The sequence below is a fragment of the Lagopus muta genome, chromosome 7 (assembly GCF_023343835.1).
Source record: "Lagopus muta isolate bLagMut1 chromosome 7, bLagMut1 primary, whole genome shotgun sequence".
Taxonomy (NCBI): domain Eukaryota; kingdom Metazoa; phylum Chordata; class Aves; order Galliformes; family Phasianidae; genus Lagopus; species Lagopus muta.
The window spans coordinates 43,487,938-43,505,066 of NC_064439.1; the positions used below are offsets into that span (position 1 = coordinate 43,487,938).

At 42.6% G+C, this 17,129-nt stretch overlaps 2 protein-coding genes across 2 annotated transcripts in view; one reads left to right on the forward strand and one right to left on the reverse strand.

The window, feature by feature from the left end:
- Window positions 1-17,129, reverse strand: part of LOC125696427 (myosin VIIA and Rab interacting protein) — a 332,017-nt gene that overhangs the window by 278,758 nt on the left and 36,130 nt on the right. The window lies entirely within an intron of this gene.
- Window positions 15,873-17,129, forward strand: part of TMC2 (transmembrane channel like 2) — a 29,607-nt gene continuing 28,350 nt past the window's right edge. The window contains exons 1-2 of the mRNA XM_048952107.1: window positions 15,873-15,918; window positions 16,213-16,260. Of these exons, the coding sequence (XP_048808064.1) occupies window positions 15,873-15,918; window positions 16,213-16,260 (94 nt within the window). The remainder of the gene's footprint in view (window positions 15,919-16,212; window positions 16,261-17,129) is intronic.

Here is a 17,129-nt window from a genome sequence, read left to right on the forward strand (position 1 = left end):
TAGAATTTTTCGGAGTCCATTTCTGGATCTGCATGGAAGGGCAAACAATTAGGAATCTGAAATATTCTCTGGGGATAACTGTAGGTAACCAGGTGCTCCACAAGGGAAGGCTGCCTTCCTATCGCCATCACAGAACTGTTGGCTAACTGTCATAGAAACAGGACTGTGCGAAATAGGTATCTGTTTTCAAGACTGTCATGAGCTTGATTCAGCCAATGTACTAACGACAAAAGCTCTCTCCATGCAAATAAGATTGCTGCACTGTTCACAGAAGAAGCTGTTGCATTTTTTTTTTTTTATAGTTCACTGCTGAACAAGGCTGGGATGCAATAGGAATGATGCCCTTGGCATGTCATGTACAAGGCCACATAAATAGTAAGTCTCTTGTTTACATCTGTTTCCTTAACGCCATTACAGTGTAGTTAAGAAAGACCATTTTACATTAAGAAAACAATACAGGTTCCATGATCTCATCCAATAGGATATAAAGGATGGGAGAAAATTAGGATTTCCTGCTATTTAATCTAAGGATAGGAGGTGAACATAGATGGCTACTTTCCTGTTGAGATTTTGTCATTCAGTGTATTAGTCATCAATTAGATGACCCAATTATCCTTAAATATGTAAAGTGCAGCCTTTTAAGTAGACTAATTTATGAGCTTGTTTCATGGCCCTCTGCATCAATTTACCATTTAGTCCCAAATGAGAGGGCTGGATTTGTCTTGATGAGGTGGCACTTCTGAGGGTGCGATCGCAGAGGAGTGCAAAAGCAGCATCCATCCATTCCCTTTCATGTGTCACAGGAAGAGAAAACTTAGTTGCCCCTTCTATAGGGCACAGGCTCAAAAAAGGCCCAGTTGTACCCATATTAAGACAAAGAATAAAGAAAGAAAAAAAAAAGAATGAGAGAATCCATGGATGGCAAGGATGGCATGGAGTTTAAGTTCTAAAATTATGATCACCTCCAAAGCTGCTTCAAGTTCAGTTAATCTTGCAAGAGCAGAATTCAACACAAAGCACTGCAGTCATGGATATGACTGGGATGCTGTGCAGCTCATAAAGCAGGTAGTCACTCAGCACCACCCACCAATCCTTGTCATCATTAGCAAAAACACAGATTATACCAGGACTATATGGAGTTTAACACAGGACTACCTGCGCAATCATTCAGCCACAATTTGCCATCAGAGAGCTCCCAACTCTGCAAAGCTGAAAGTAAGATGGAGAACCACATACACCATACCACCAATAAAGATAGCGAACACAGATCTGGGTGGGTGAGAAGGAACACCATAAGTAGAAATAAATGCAAATTCACCACCAAAGGAGACAGTGGAAGAGGAAGTTCACCTCTTCCACCCACATTCCAAACAATTATTAATTGACCAAAGTTGGCAAAAACAATAGCTTTGTAAGATGGAAAAAAAAAAGAAGAGTAATAAAAAATTGAACTTATAGCTTAAGACAGAGGCAGTTAAACTACAGAACTTGTCCAGAATTATACCTAGACTTGAACTGTGTAAGTGTTCTACTATAAAGTGGGGGGGAACAACAAACAAACAAAACTGACAGCAATATCTATCTGACCAAACAAATTAAATGGAAGGAACAAATTTCTTTTTATGTTGATTAAGAGAACAAGGTAACTTCCAATGTGCTGGCTCTTAGTCAAAGTCCAGGGCATTTCAAACTTGAGTTGTGTCAAAGATTTCAGGTATGAGCTAATAACAAAAATGAAATTCTGTTACCTACTTGACAGGGAAAGTCAGATTCAAGGATTATAGTGATTCTTTCAACTTTTAACCTACTGGTCCCTGTGTTGCTGCAAGTTGGCATCAGACCCTCTGCCAAGAGGTTCTTCAGGTGTTGGTGGCCCTTAGCCTCCTTCTGCACTTAAAAGCCTCCATGAAGAGATCCAAGGAGATTTTTACTTGTTTAGCATCTCCCTGCTCATTCGTTTTGATTTGCAGCATATCCCAGATCTGGAAATCTCTTGCTTCTTAACAAGCTGGGAGCTGCACGGATCCAGAATTTATGTCAATCCCACAGAGACTATTTTTAAAATCTATCATATGTCACATTTATGCAGGTTTCTGCAAAAATATTCAGCTTTTTCTAGTGGGCTATAGATGTGTCTTTTTTTTTGGAGTACATAACTACATGTTTAATTATTAACTGGAGTGAAATAAGATGCAAAACTGGATTCAGGTGTCTCCATGAATGAATACCCCAAGAACTCAACTTTTAACCACTGCTCAGAGAAATCCATCACTTAATTGGGAAGCAGAAGTGAGATTACAAGGAGCAGCATGCAGAACCCCAGAATGAATAGCAGCTTTGGACATGAACCACCAGAAGAGGATAGTGGGGCAGGCAGGCCCCTCTAGGCTCCATGCATTCTGCCCCTCATGTGGCAGCAGCTCCATGGCACTAATGACTTCAAACCATATTTAACATGGCTAGAGGTAAATATGCAGCCATGCAGCCCAAGGCAAATTAACAAATACTCTCTCCACCTTTTCTGAGCCTCCTGGGGCAGGCAGCTTTGGATTTAACTGCTAATAACGCAGTGAATGCTAGTCGGCTGCCAGCTGCTCAGGAAGGCAGCAGAGTTGTCATGAAGACATGTTTGTGGGGGAGGAACAGCAGCTTCTGGGGTACAAAGCATTATCTCCTTCACAATATGAAGCACCAGGAGGCAGTGCAGGTGATGTGTGCTGGAGTGCTGAGGAGATGGATGGAGGCAATCCTGTGTAACTCGGAGTCGAGAGATCTTCCAGAGCCCACTTGGTGCTTACAGTGTTTGTTTAAATGCATGAGTCGTCACATAATTTAAATCCACAGGGATTTTCCCTCCCCTAGGAAATTAATTAAGCTACACAGCATGTTTTGTTAGCTTACAAGAAGCCTATACCTTTTATAAGACTGTGAAAGAAAGCATGAAAGCTGACTATCACAAATACTATACACACAGTGCTGACGTGGCCAGCATATGCTGCTTCTCAAATGTGCTTCCAGCCTTCCACAGGGGAAAAACTTCCCTTTTCAGATTAGCAGCATCTGCATGCAGCCCTGAGCCCATCACTCTCCAAAATTAGCAGCAAATGCCCAATTTACTCTATTTTCTTCAACAATTTCAGTGCTGAGTTTCAAAATTCAAAATGCTGGCTTCACTGTGTGACCTTGAACTAGTGTAGACCATGGTGAAATCCTGAGCTCAGCATCCAAAAATCCACACTGCAGTCAGTGCTCTGGGAAAGGCTTCATACACAGAAGAGCAGCCCGCAGCCTTCCTCGTACAATCCTGCAGATGCACGTCCTCTCATTGTGACTATCAGCTTCAGCTCAGCATACCTGACCACAATGCTACTTTTCTACATGCATTGGCTACTGGGGAAAGCTACCCACAATACAACTATCCCTCCTGCATTTCCAAGCAGTCTGTCCCTGACCACCTTCCATCCTGTCATCTTCAACACTGTGGAAGTAGAGATGATGTTGGGTGTCAAAAGCAGCCACCAGACTGACTCCACCCTCCCATAATGGCAGCTGATCAGGGTCAAGTTCTAGGGCTGCCCTTTTTAATTAGCACTACAGATATTCCTGCAGCATGACTGGTTTGCCCTCACTTGCCTTTAGTCCAAATGATTTGAGGCAAAGACTTTTTGTTCTGTTCCTGGCATAATGCACTTCCAACCAGGTCAGCTTCTAAGTACAATAGCAGAAAAAAAAGCAGTAGTATCATTTGAAAGCATAAAAAGCCTGTGTGTTAATGTTCATGCATTGCCATGCCATTTTTGCTTTTTTTCCCCCCCTCTCCAATTTTAAGCAGCATGCAGAGGTACAAATGTGGGTTCACACCAGGAGTAAGTCGTCTTTCTGTGGTCTACCATGGCAGCAACCGTACAAAACAAAAAACAATTTGTCCGCCCCACAAATTATTTTCAAACAACTGAGGAGAGAAAGAAAGGCAGGCTGTTGCAGGAGCCTTTCCAATAATTTCCTTTTTTCTTTCTCTCCCACCTGCAAAAGCCAAACACAAACTTCTCCCAAGGGACGCATCTGCATTAAGTGCTCCAAACTGCAACCAGATGCTCAGTCTTTCACTATTGAAGATAAGAAAGCTCATCATAGGACATATTTTTAAACATGCGATGCATCAGTGTTATTTTTGTTTCATTTTAGAAATAAAACATCAGACAATCAAAGCAGCAACATCACAAATACTCCCTCCCTGATAAGCAAGAAGAGCCAGGCTGCTTGTTTAAAATTCAGCACTTTAGTCAAAGGAAGCACAGCCAGATAGAAAGGCTCTAAATTTGTGCTGACAGCCTCAAAGATGGTAGAGGCCAGGCACAGGCCGTGCCCCAGGTGGCAGCAATTATCAGGGTTGTGCTGCCTGGTCAGCCCACAGAGACCCATGACCTCGCTGCCAAGCCTGCCATGTGCCCTTTACCTAAGCATCACAAGACAAGAAAGCAATCTTCAACTTGTCTTTGTTTTGGAGAATGGAGTCCTCTGTTTCATATGATGCTGGGAGGGAAAATTACTGATGGCTGCAAGTGTACAAGTATTACAGTACCTAGAGAGAGAACTAACATCCCTAACTTTACACATACCAAACTGGTTCTCTGTGTGCTGTCCCTGTATTTAAATGCAGGCTGGAAAGCTGTGTTGCAGTTTCCCCCAGTATTGGAAAAAAAAAAAAAAAAAAAGGGCCTAGACAAACCATGGATTTGAATATTTTATAACAAATCATTAATAATACTTCTGAACTCACTGACTTCACTCTGAATTCAAACAAGCATTAGCAGAGATGCTCTGGACAGAATCTCTAAAACACATTTTCTGAAGAGAATGCACAGACAACACAAGGGAGCACGGATCTCTGTAAGTACAGTTTCAGCCAGGTTTCCAGCAGTGGACAGAAACAACAATGGACTTCAGCTGCCCAGACCAGCTATTTCACTTACACTCTTTGGACCTTCTGGCCTCATGTAGGTTCTCATGTTTGCATACAAATCATAAGCCTGTTTTCACAAGCATGATATGTGTGTTTACAGCAAGTAACTTTCAAGAATAACTTCTCTCATGCATTTATGCAAGCTTTGAAAAAAGTTTCCAAGCATGCATGCATCACGCTTCTGGCTGCATGCATGCCAGAATTCATGATACGCTGCTTAGGAAGAAGTAAATGCATACAATGCAATAACATATCCCACCACTACAAGAAAGCAAAATTAAAAATGCCAAGATCTTCTTGACCAGCTCACAAGACATCCCTGCATCCACGCATCCATTCACACTTCATGCGCTGACTTCCCAAGCTCTTCCTGCTCACAGTGAAGGTAACCAGAGCACTTGCTTTTACACCACTACAGTGGTATGATACACAGGCTTTTGTGCAACACATCACTTTTTAGCACAGGGAGTGAATATGTAACATCGCATTGATGGTACTCCTATTGAAATATTTGTTATGAGAAAGAGATCAAAACCTTCAGAGAAGTGAGGAGTAGCAGAAGCACCTACAAGCACTCAATGTACATGGTTCAGACAGGGTAGGTCCCTCAGCCTGGATTTCCCAAACCCCAGACAAGTGTCCTAGCAACTAACTTACAAACGATAGGGAGGAGTGGTGGGGACAGCCTGTCCTGCTCCTGGCTCTGACACAGGACAGTGCTTCCATTTGCTCATCCGTGTATCCTGCTGCCCACAGTCAGAGACTGCTAATACTGTTGATCCCAAAATAGTAGCAAACGAGTAAATTTAAGTTTCTCCTAAGGAACAATTTGTATTTACTTCCCTTCAGAAATATGAAATAGAAGGACAGTAGCATTTTTGTAACTTAAAATGCCACACCATGCTCTTTTAGCATAGCTTAATAAGATAAAAGTTCAAATCTTAGGTAAGCCCCAGAGGGACACAGAGTTTAGCAGGTCAGAAAAAAGGCCTTTCAAATCCCTTTCATATGTGCAAGCTTCAACAAAATCTCTTTAAGTATTCCATAAAGCCAAGGTAAACAAACAGCCTAGTGCTTGGGGATGTGGGGAAAGCATTCACCGTGTAAAAGAAAAAAAGAAAAAAAAAGGTGCAGTCTGAATTTCTGACAGAAAGAGCACCAACATCCTTTTTGTAAAGAGAAGGAGGGATTTCAGACCCCAAACTAAACCTCTAAGATACATGGACTAGACTAAGTCTGATCTGCCTCTTCTTCCTTCCCTGCAGAAGAGACCCCATTAGCTCAGAAGTCCACAGTGTTTTCCAATTATAACATATCAAAGAATGAAGGTACCCCAGAAGATCTGTAGTCCAACCCTCTGTTCAATGTGGGGTTCCAATTGAGTTCAGACCAGAGAGCTTAGGATTTTGTCCGTTTTGGTCTTAGTAAGTACAGATCGCTCTCTTTCTCCGATGGCCAAAGCATTGATTTTGACAAGCCTGTTATTAGGCTAAAAGTATGACCACACAGTGTCACTGCAAGTGTGCATTTCCTAATAAATTGCCTTTTGTGGAACTTGGAAACAAGTTTCACTGCAATACTAAAAACCTCATCCATGCCAGATCATTCAACACCGGATTTCCCCAACACACGGATCCTCTGGAAGTGGAAGTCAACGTCAACATTTGTAAAACAGGAAGAATGTTGACATGCTATTTTCCCAGCCATACAGAACAGGCACACAGGTATGTTTTACACTATACACTTAATGCTGGACGTGAAGTTTCGAGCATCTGGTCCTAACACAGAACTTACTGTGTAACACAACCAGGTTGGGACTGCTAAAATCTTCAGCGATGAATGCCCTGAGATTCCTGTGATTTTTACCTAATTGACAGCAACAGCATCCCAGTTGTTTTTCTACACACACAAATGCAAGGATAAAAAACTGTACAAGATGGTGACAGTGCGAAAAGAACTGACTCTGCTTTGTGTGCTATTCAGGGAAAGTCTGTCTTTTGCTCTGAAACGGTATATGAGCTCCAAGTAGGTTATTTCCATGGAGGTCCACAATGTATTAGGCACAATTTCCTACACATTTAACTGCTCTCCTGTGCTAGCACATTAAAACATGGAACTTTAAGTACTGACTGTCTTTTTAATCAGTGGAAATCAGACTCTCCAGGTGCTTTTTGGTAACTGGAGTATAATATCTTCACATATTCTGAGAGCTATAGCTTAAGGTTAACTGTCATCCCAGGAGCACAGCAAAGCTTATTGACACCACCACTACAGTAGTCTGAACAAAAGCAGATACACATACCTGCACGGGCAGTCACATACAGGCATATTTATATGCAAAAGCATCTATAATAAGTATAGATTTAACTGTTCCTGCATCTCCAAAGAGAAGGATCTTCCTCACAAGTCGTCCAACAAAAGGAATGAAGACATACCATGACTTTAAATAAGTGCAAACAAGAGCAGCAACTTTTCATAAGACAGTGATAGCAGCAACACAGCCTGGGCTGGTAAAGGCTAGCCCTTGTCTAGCATGTTTTCACAGTGGGTATTTAATAATGCACAGACTTTATAATGATATGCATGAAAATATCTAGAAGTTCAAAAACATGTGACCTGTCAGAGATTTTCTTCCTTTGCAGCTGGGTAGGTATTTGATTTACACATAAGACAAAGCAACAACAAAGTCTTCCATCTAATTTGGGAAATGTTTTGCTGTGAATGAGCGTCTAATAGGATTTGTTCAGGACATGTAACTAGCCTTGACTTTTGATAATGTACTACAATAGTAGTACAGTGAAAGAGAGAAAAAAAGTATCACAAAAACAAATCTCAAAAAATTGAGGCAGACAGCCCAGAAGTTTTTCCTTACCCCAGCAAGACGTACAGATACCACAAAACAAGTTTTTCTAGCATCACTAGGTATACACCAGAAAGCACCAGAGCAACACTTCTTGCCCTGGGTTCCATAAGTGCCTCAGTCTCACAGTTTGTAAAATTACACCTCAGATAACATGGCTGAAGTGAGCTGGATTATTCCACTATTTGAAAACAAACCCCTACACTCTTATCTCCAATATCCACATTATCTCTAATTCCATATCTATATACATTTCTGTGCTATATTACTCACCTCAGGCCATGAGCTCAGCCTCCCTCCACAGATTTTTACCCTGGTTTACCCTGTTCAGCTGTGGGTCATACTTCATCATTACCTTAACCTGCTAGAACACAACCTCTATATTTCCTTCTAGTCCCACCCCTATTATTCGGGGCTTTCCCTCAAGATATTTATACTAAGTGACTGTAAGTTATTCCTTATCATAGGATATTTTCCAGCTTGGTTTTCTTACTGAGCAAGAATCCCAAGCCCACCTGCATTCTGTTAATCACAGATTAATTGAAAGGAAAAAAAAAAACATATCCTTGAATAGTAAGAAGTTTAGCAATTATTCCTTTAAAATATATGAATGAGAGGAAAATAGAAAAGTATGAAAAGTATTCTAGTTAGGACTTAACACAGTATGTTATAAAAGATCTCATTTTTATGTACTCGTGTAATTTAGGCTGTGATGAATGTTCAAGCCCATTGTGCTTTCTTTGCTTGTCTTCTGTTTTTCAAGGCTGAGACTTAATTGGGAATTACAGAATCACAGAATGGCCAGAATCACAATTACAGTTCTGCCTGAGAGATAAGAAGATGAAGACTTTGAGGGCTTTAATAAAAACTGTACTTTTAAAATATACATTCACTGCAGTCCTCACCCAGAATTTTCCCCACGTTTCCCAACAGCTACTCAGTATGCTGTTCAGCATTTTCACTTCAGACAGAAGTCAAAGTATTTGAAGAGAAGTTACTGACATGGGCACCCCTGCACAGAGACATGTGGTGTTGAATATGAGAATTAAAGTCTCAAAAACATGCAGGCAGAATACAAAATGATATCTGTATTTGGCTCTCATAAAGGAAACAAGCAGCTGGCCCAGGGAACTGTCTGGAGAGGAGGGCAGAGACGTACCTCCTTTCCACCTACACTTCTGCAGTCTTGGTCATTCTACTGCAAGCACCCAACACAGCATCATTTTAATGGAGTGCTATTTCATACAAAAAGTAAGGAAAACCTTGCCCTAAAGTTCTGGAGAGTTGTTTGTTGTTTTTTTTTAAATTCCTTTATTTTGATGTTTCAATAAACTGAGAAAACCCTCGGTTTTGAAATGCAGATTGTGTTTAAGCAAAGCAGCTTTTTTCCACTCAGTTTCTCAGCTTGGCAGCCACGTTAAAGAGCCATACATCACACAGTCCTGGTTGTAGCTCCAGTCCCACAGGATGCATCAGCCCAGAGGTGCTCACTTGGAGCATATTCTCTTAATAAAACACATACAACACCACTGGAGGCACGGGGGGTGCGAAATGCGACGATGCTTTACAAACACAGATATTTCTCTCTAGAAACACCCATGGAGATTATGGCAAGCATAAAAAGGACTTTTTTTAATTGTGATATTTCAACTCAGTACCACGCCTGGTCTACCGCACCAGATTTCTTTCTGAATCAGATGCTAATGAAACCTCTGCTGACTCAGTAATGAGACAGAAAGCAGACACAGCGTGAAGGAAAAAAATAAATACACAAGCGTGCCACCTCAGCCAGAAGAGAGGGCAAATCTGCTAAAATGGAGCAATTTGCAATGCAAAGTAGCTGCCACGAGAGGGAGGCACCATTGCACTGAACTGGGCTCACCCACCTCAGCTACATTGAGCGTGGAAAGGTAGGATCACTGAGGCTGAGAAAGGTGTTCAAAATCATACAGTCCAACCTGACCTACTGAGTCCCACCACTAAACCATGCCCCTAAGCACACGTCCACACATTTCTTCAACACTTAGGATGGGAATTCACCACCTCTGGTGAGGCAGACCATTCCAATGCCTGACCATCCTTCTCCATGAAGAAACTCTTCCTCATATCCAGTTGAAGCCTTCCCTGGCACAGCTTGGGATTGCAGATCACCAAGCCATCTTACTCCTCTGCCATGAAAGCCTGATAGCTATACTATTATCTTCCTTTTGCTGGGGCTCATCTTGCACAGGAAGCACACCTACCCCATGAGGCACTGTCCTGTTCCATGTCACCTCATCACATCTCTTCCTTGAAGAGGAGCTGTTCAAGGGCCAGGAAAAGCTTGGGCCACCTTTGTGCTTCAAGATCAACAGGGAAGGCCAATAGAGGTCATCTCTGCTGGTTTTGGCCCTGAAGATCATCCAGCACTCTTTGTCCTTCCATCATAAACCAGAATGAGATGAGTGAATTACTCCTGGGGACCAGCCACTAGACTACAGCTAGAAGACACTGTGATGTATTGTATATCATCATAGACTTGGGCCAGATCTGACCTAGCTAAGACTATACTAGGAGCACACTGCATGCAAGCAATTCTTTCTTAGGAGCAGTCTTATCAGTGGTACCTGTGCATTACTCAGAGAGTAACTATGTAATGATATAAATGCATTTGGGAGTAATTTAAGATGCCTAAAGATTGTATTTCTCTTCCCCGAACAAATTGATTTTCTTCTGTCTTAGCTTGTCTCATGCTGTGTGAGGTTTGTGCACAATCTTGATGCTGCTTTTATGCTGCATTTTATTCCCTCTAAAAACTGAACTGGAAAGCCCAAGAAAAAGATAATTCCAAATACATTCTTAATGTGAGACATGGGGTCAGTGAAGACAGCTGCAAGCAGGCAGACACCATCCTGTGTCCTAGGTTAGGGTCTCAATAATTGCAGTTTCCCCCATGAGGCTGCTGCTAAAGGAGTGGTCTCTCTTCACACAACTGGGAGTATCATTACAAACAAACCTTTAAAACAAAAAGCAAAAGAAACATTTATTACTAGCTTCTACACCGTAAGAAGTGGAAGTCTGAGGGCTGTGCTCTGTGATTGATCGGATGCTCAATGATATCTCTCCTTCCTGGCACAGCTCCAGGACCTGCCAGTGCACTTCCTCTCTCTTCTTTCTTTAATTCCTCCTGACAGGCCACCTGAATTAGCAGCCCTCCAGCAGTAAGTGTTCTTCAGCAGAAATACAGACTAACAGCATGTCCAGAACTTGTTGCACTCCTTCCCAGGAAACTTCCAGATGTGCCTTCAGGCATCAGGTAAGTGAAAGCCAAAAGGAGAACACTGAAATAACAGCAAGAAAGAAATGAAAGAAAAGTGATGGCTTGCCTCTGAGAACCTTGTGCTCACTACCCTGGCTTGCAATTATTCAGATGTGGGTTATTTCCATTGGCAAAGCACAAGATGGCAAGGCATTAAGCTGAGCATCTCAAACACTTTGGGATTAGTCTCACACACATTCTTTCAGTGGTCCCTGAAAGTAACAAATGCCCATAGTGCACCAACAGCACAGGATCTATGTTTGACATAGTCTAGGCCCACTGTTCTGCATGAGATTATCTTCAGAGACTGCAAAAAGCTGAGAAATTTTCTTGCCAGATGATGTTAAACTAACAAGACTGCCTACCCATGTATTTACAGTGAGCACTGCTGATGAATCCTTGCGTCCTGAGCATTTTCCTGCTGCTTTACCTGAGATCACTCCAAGTACCAAGGTACAGAGCAGCACTGCAGCATGGCAGGGATTTTATAGGGGTGAGGATGGCCTTTGCATGCATATATGCTCAGGTTTAATGTGTATCCCAGACTGCAGATCCATTGCTTAGTCAGTATTTGTTTTGTAAAATAAAATGCAGATTTTGGTCAACAGACAGATTGAATCACAGCTGAGCTGGAAGCAATTTTATCAAGCATGTCTGAAAGGCCCTTGAAAACATGATTATGTCCTTACTCAAAACATGTAGCTGTCTTTAACAGACAGTCCAGCAGAACTGAGTCAGTGCTGGGAAGAGATCTCTGACTTTAAATGTCTGCCTCAGATATGTCATTAGAATCGGCATCTATACTTGGCAATTTTTTGGCTCTCATCAAAATATCCACATGCAGCACCGGTATTATTGTTATTACTGAAAGATTTTCTCAAGTAAAGATTACTTATAGATGAGATGAATATTGAACAAATGTAATCCATGGATTAATTAGCTAAAGCCCTATGTTAATCAGAAAGCAAGCAAGAAAGAAACACTATCTCATTAAGCATTTAGGAGCATGTTGTATGTGCCTCCAGGATTCAGTTACCCTCTCTCCATAACACAACTGCTTTTTATTTAACACTTGGAGGTGTGTGAGAAGACTAATGTCCTTATATGTTAAAGCTGGAGACTGTCAAATTGTGTAGCATTAGTCATCACCGTGAGGAGAAACAAACTAAATGGTGTAGGACCAAAAAGTTAGCTCCAGAACTCCATAAATTGCTCACATTCTGCATAAAAGCCTGACATTTACATAAGTAATAGCTGGATTCATGATTGTGCATTACTTATTCATACCTTGTGTGGAGTAACTCTGAGGTAACAGACTAATCCATTAATCCCTCCCAGTCTGTAATCCTAAGAAATCATAAACCATGCAAGACACTTTATCCTCTTAGGAAAATCAAACTCATAAGCTGATAGCGTATTTGGGGCTGGAGACCAGCAGCGTTTCCCCGCTGTAGAGACATGTAAGCTAACGTCAGTCCTACACAGAGCTGTTTTGGGATCTGCCACCAGTTTGATGCATGCATACCAGTGTGGAAGGTCCTCCTGCGCATCCTCTCTCAGAGCACATGGGATGTCTCTCTCGGTGATCCCTCAGGCCTGCCATGCTGGTGTTTGTTGCAGTGTTTTTGTGTACATTTCCTTCAGTGAAGTTTCTTCTAGCATCACAGAAAGATGTGTGTGAGAAGGACGTGAAATGAAGCACATTTTTTCTGCTTCAAATACAGTGTTCTGTAGAATATTGCAGCTTAGTTGTTTTTTTCTTTGTGAATAATCCAGCTTTGCATGTAAGCAGTAAAATTTTCTTCTCTTCACTCTTTTTTTTTTTTTAACCAATGCTCATTGGCTTCCAGCCTCTCTGACATGCACTACAGATACCATATCACATGGGCAAAAACAGCACAGAGGTAAAGGGATATTTCCACCAGCCTAATTCTGGAGCGTAATTACAGATCTTCAAGCACATACAAATATAATGAAAATGGGGAAAACAAGGCAGGTGTATCTGTTGGTTAGCCTAACCATACTAGACTTTTCTTGGGTATCATATTGTATGTCACCACATCACTGCATTAAACCTTGCTCCTTGGAGGTTTCCCAGGCTCACCGTCTCAGCCTGTCTCTTGAATCCTATTACCTGGCACTGCCTGCTCCCCCTCAGCCTCTCCCTGCAAGAATGTGTGTCAGAAAAGGCAAAGACCATGAGTTGTTTTTGTTTTTCTCATGTGACTGCAAAACTGCCTTAGGTGGACTGCTGCTTCTGGAGAATGAAGGCAGCATCAGTTGGGGTGCAGTTTGTTTGGTTAGGTTGAGGTTCTCAGGCAAAGGGAGAAGTAGTTCTTGTGCAAAGGGACTGATGTATAATATGTCACATCTGAAAAACAATGTTGGGATTTCACCTTATGGTTCAGGTGTTGGTCAGCTATTTTAATAACTCTCTCCTCTTCAAGTTGCCAGTGATTAGGCACCTCCCACTCTCCATGTGAGTGACTCCAGTGAAGCTGGCAGTGTGAAAAGCAATGATTCTCACCTGTAAAAAGGGAAAATGCTGCTCCCCAGCCTGAAGGGGGGCTGTTTGGTCATGGTCAACTTTGCTACATTTGGCAGTGTTGGTGCAGTGGAGGGAAAGCAGCATCTGAACAAAGCTTGTTGCAAGTATGCTGAGCAACTAAACAGCCATGTCCATGCATTATCTTACATGAAATACAGATAACATTCATGCTCTTTCCTGTATGCTGGGACTCCCCATTAACATCCTCTCCTACAGTATGATGGGATCTCAGTCCTGTGCAGCAAGAGGTGTGACACGAGTGCTGCAGATTTCCTCCAAGTGCCCACAAGACATATGGCTGCCATAAAAACATCATAACTTTGCCACCACCTCTGCGAACAGGAGTGCAGATTGTAACATCAGAGGGCAGGCATTTCAACTGAGCACAGAATTACTTTGGCCACACATTCAGTTGCATTGGCACCCCGTGAGCAGGTGGCACTGGACGCTGAGCACTGCTTCTCAGGAATGGAGTTCACAGACCTTCAACACACAGGAATCCACAACAAAATGAATCTTCATTCCCTATCACCTTCCAAAATCACATAACAAGGATCTGTGGGGATGCCAAGTCACACAAGCTGTCCTAGAGCTTGTGGCTTTCTTCCAAGACGATGGATAAATGATTGCTCACACAGTGGGGCAGAAAACCAGATAACGCAGCTTGCTCCTTCCTAAAGCCTTTTGAATACCTCCAGCAATGAGATGCTTACTTGAGCATGCCCTGAGCATGCAAACGGTGCTAGATATTCCATGCTGAAGGAAGAGGATGCCACTTGGCAAAAGCTGTGCCAACAATGGGAGCAGTGCTGGTTCTCCAGAAACTTGTTTTACAGCTAACAAGGGAAATGACATTCCCTTTGGGCAAAGGACATTTCGGACTGAGGTTTGAGGCACCTGAAGTGGCCTGCAGAAAACTTGCTCCAGTAGCCTCCAGCTATCAGCAGGTTGCTCCGTCTTGCCCACAGCGGTATAAACTCAATGGGCTAGTAATCATATCTTCAGTAATTTTCTAGCCCACTGCATTAACAGGTAGAATCATAGGTGAAACTTCTCCATGGGGAAGACCTTCAAAGATGTCAAGTCCAGTCAGATCCATCCACACAACGTGTGGGGATGCATGCTGGAAATGCCCTGTGTGATGAACCTGTAGGGCCAGACCAGTTAATAATATATGGGCACATACCATACATTATGTATTTAGCTCAGGCGAGCTACGCTGAAGTCAGAGGTAAATCAAACTATCCATGAGATCAGATCAGGCTTAAAATACTTAATGGTGTTTGTGGACCAAAACTCAGCAACAAAAGGTCTCCTCCCAGAAACTGCTGAGGAGACATTGACTCAAGTGAAAGCTAAAGCTGCTGCTGAATTCCCCTCCTGAGGCTGTTGCTGGGGCAGACACTGAGTTTTAATGCAGAGGTAACTCAGACAAACCTATCACCGATGGAGCCCATCGAAAGACTCAAGCTGCAGGGTGCAACACAATACTTTGTGGCACAAAAAGACCTTCCGAATGAGGGTCTCGCATTAATTAATTAAGCATCGGAGCACCTAGAAGGAAAAGCTATCCCATTTTACCAGCAAGAACAATGAGTCTGCAAAGGTCACACGGAGCAGAAGGAGGGAAGGAAAGAGAGAGCCCGTGAATTGGCTGCCAGCTCTTCTCTGCCTGTTCACTCCTGAGACCCCTACAGAAGCCACAGGCGGAGGACGGTAGGACCAAAGAGAGTCACTGCACTGAAGTGTTTAACGAGGTGCAGAAGAAAAACCAACAGGGCTACACAGATTGAGGCAGGGCAGTAAAGAATATGGCATGAAGATAGCTGATACCTTCAAAGCCCTCAGCCCCGGGCTTATGCCAGAACTAGACGTGACTTGTGTCTGTGTTTCATACGATACTGCCAAGCATCCACCCCGGGGCTTTCCTTCATGTTTAAATCATGGCATGCAATGTAATGCTGACAGCTGCCTTTCAGAGGGAGAGGGGAGAAGAAAGGAAAGTGTTTGGGTGGGCTGAGGCAGAGCTGCACTCTGCTCTGTGTGCCCGCACGGCTGTCATGCTGCAGCTCAGCTTTGGCGAGACGTGCCCATCTGCTTGCCATGCCCAGGAGGGGAGCACATGGAACTGGAACAGGGAGTGAGCCGCCTATGATTGGGGTGCATAGCGGCTGCTGCGGCTGTGCTGAAGGCAGAGGCCATCATGGGGAAGAGGAAGAAATGCAAACTGCGGGACATCATGGAACATGGTTGGTATCATGGAGAAATGATTTCAGCTTGGGATTTTCCAACTGTGTCATTTTGCACCTCTCAAAGATTTCAGTTTCAGTGCAATTTCAGTTTGCTCAGGGAAGGGAAGGGAAATGTTGTCAATTTTCCAAATTAAAGGAGATATTACGAACATTGCTTTAGAAAAAAACACAACGTGTAATCAATAAGGAATGCTCTGCCAAGCTTCTCTCGTGCTTAGGAACCCTGCATAAAGCAATGCATGTGCAAATCCCAGCAACAAGTGAAATTATTCTTTGTTCTTTGTCTTGCAGTTGGAATGGAGATCGACGGACAAGTCGAGAGTGACTCAGAGAGTGAAGGTAACCTACAGATTTAAAAACACTGCCTTGCTTGAAATACAAGAGGTGATATCTTTCATTTTTCTCTCTGTGTTGTGGCACAATCTACAGCAGTAACCATTTTGTGAGCTGTTTGTAAGCACCCAGACTTTTCTCTAGAGGTTTGACTTACAACAGTGATATATAAAGCAATACTCTTAAACAGCCTACCCCCCTCATCCTTGTTCTTATAGCCCATGTCTCTTGGTCATTACCCTAACAGAACAGTTGTCGCATTGCCCTGCAACTGCATTGCACCACACCGAGATCCTGCCTGCAATGCACACCACTGTAATACATGGGTGTCTTGATTAGTCCTGACCACAAGAAGATAAAAATGAGAATGTATCGGGGAGAGGCTAACAAAGAGAAATAGCTAAGGGGTAGGATTATAACACTAGATAGACAGCTGAGAGGTAAGATCGTAACACAGATGATATGAATGGATGGACAACTGCAAAAATGGTCCACAGTCATGTCTGTGCAGTCTGCACTATCCACTAAGCATGAGGAATTAGAAAAATGACAGTGTTGTGTTTTTTTTTTTAATAAATCATATTCACCTTTGCCATACAGTCAAACCAGAAAATAAGATAGAAGCAACAAATGAATGTTCCACATTTACCCAAGTATTTGATAGGCTGCAAATGAAAACAGTGATAGCTGACTGCACAAAATGAACAGTTTTTCAAAGAGGGCAGTTGGTCTTTTGATCTAGATTAGCTAAGACTTACTACCACAAAGTAAGTGAAATCTACTGGACCTTAAGAAATGAGTTGAAAGATCCTTCTCATGCCCAATGACAAGTATGACCACCATTTCCTACTATCTTTTTATGACTATCAAGCAAA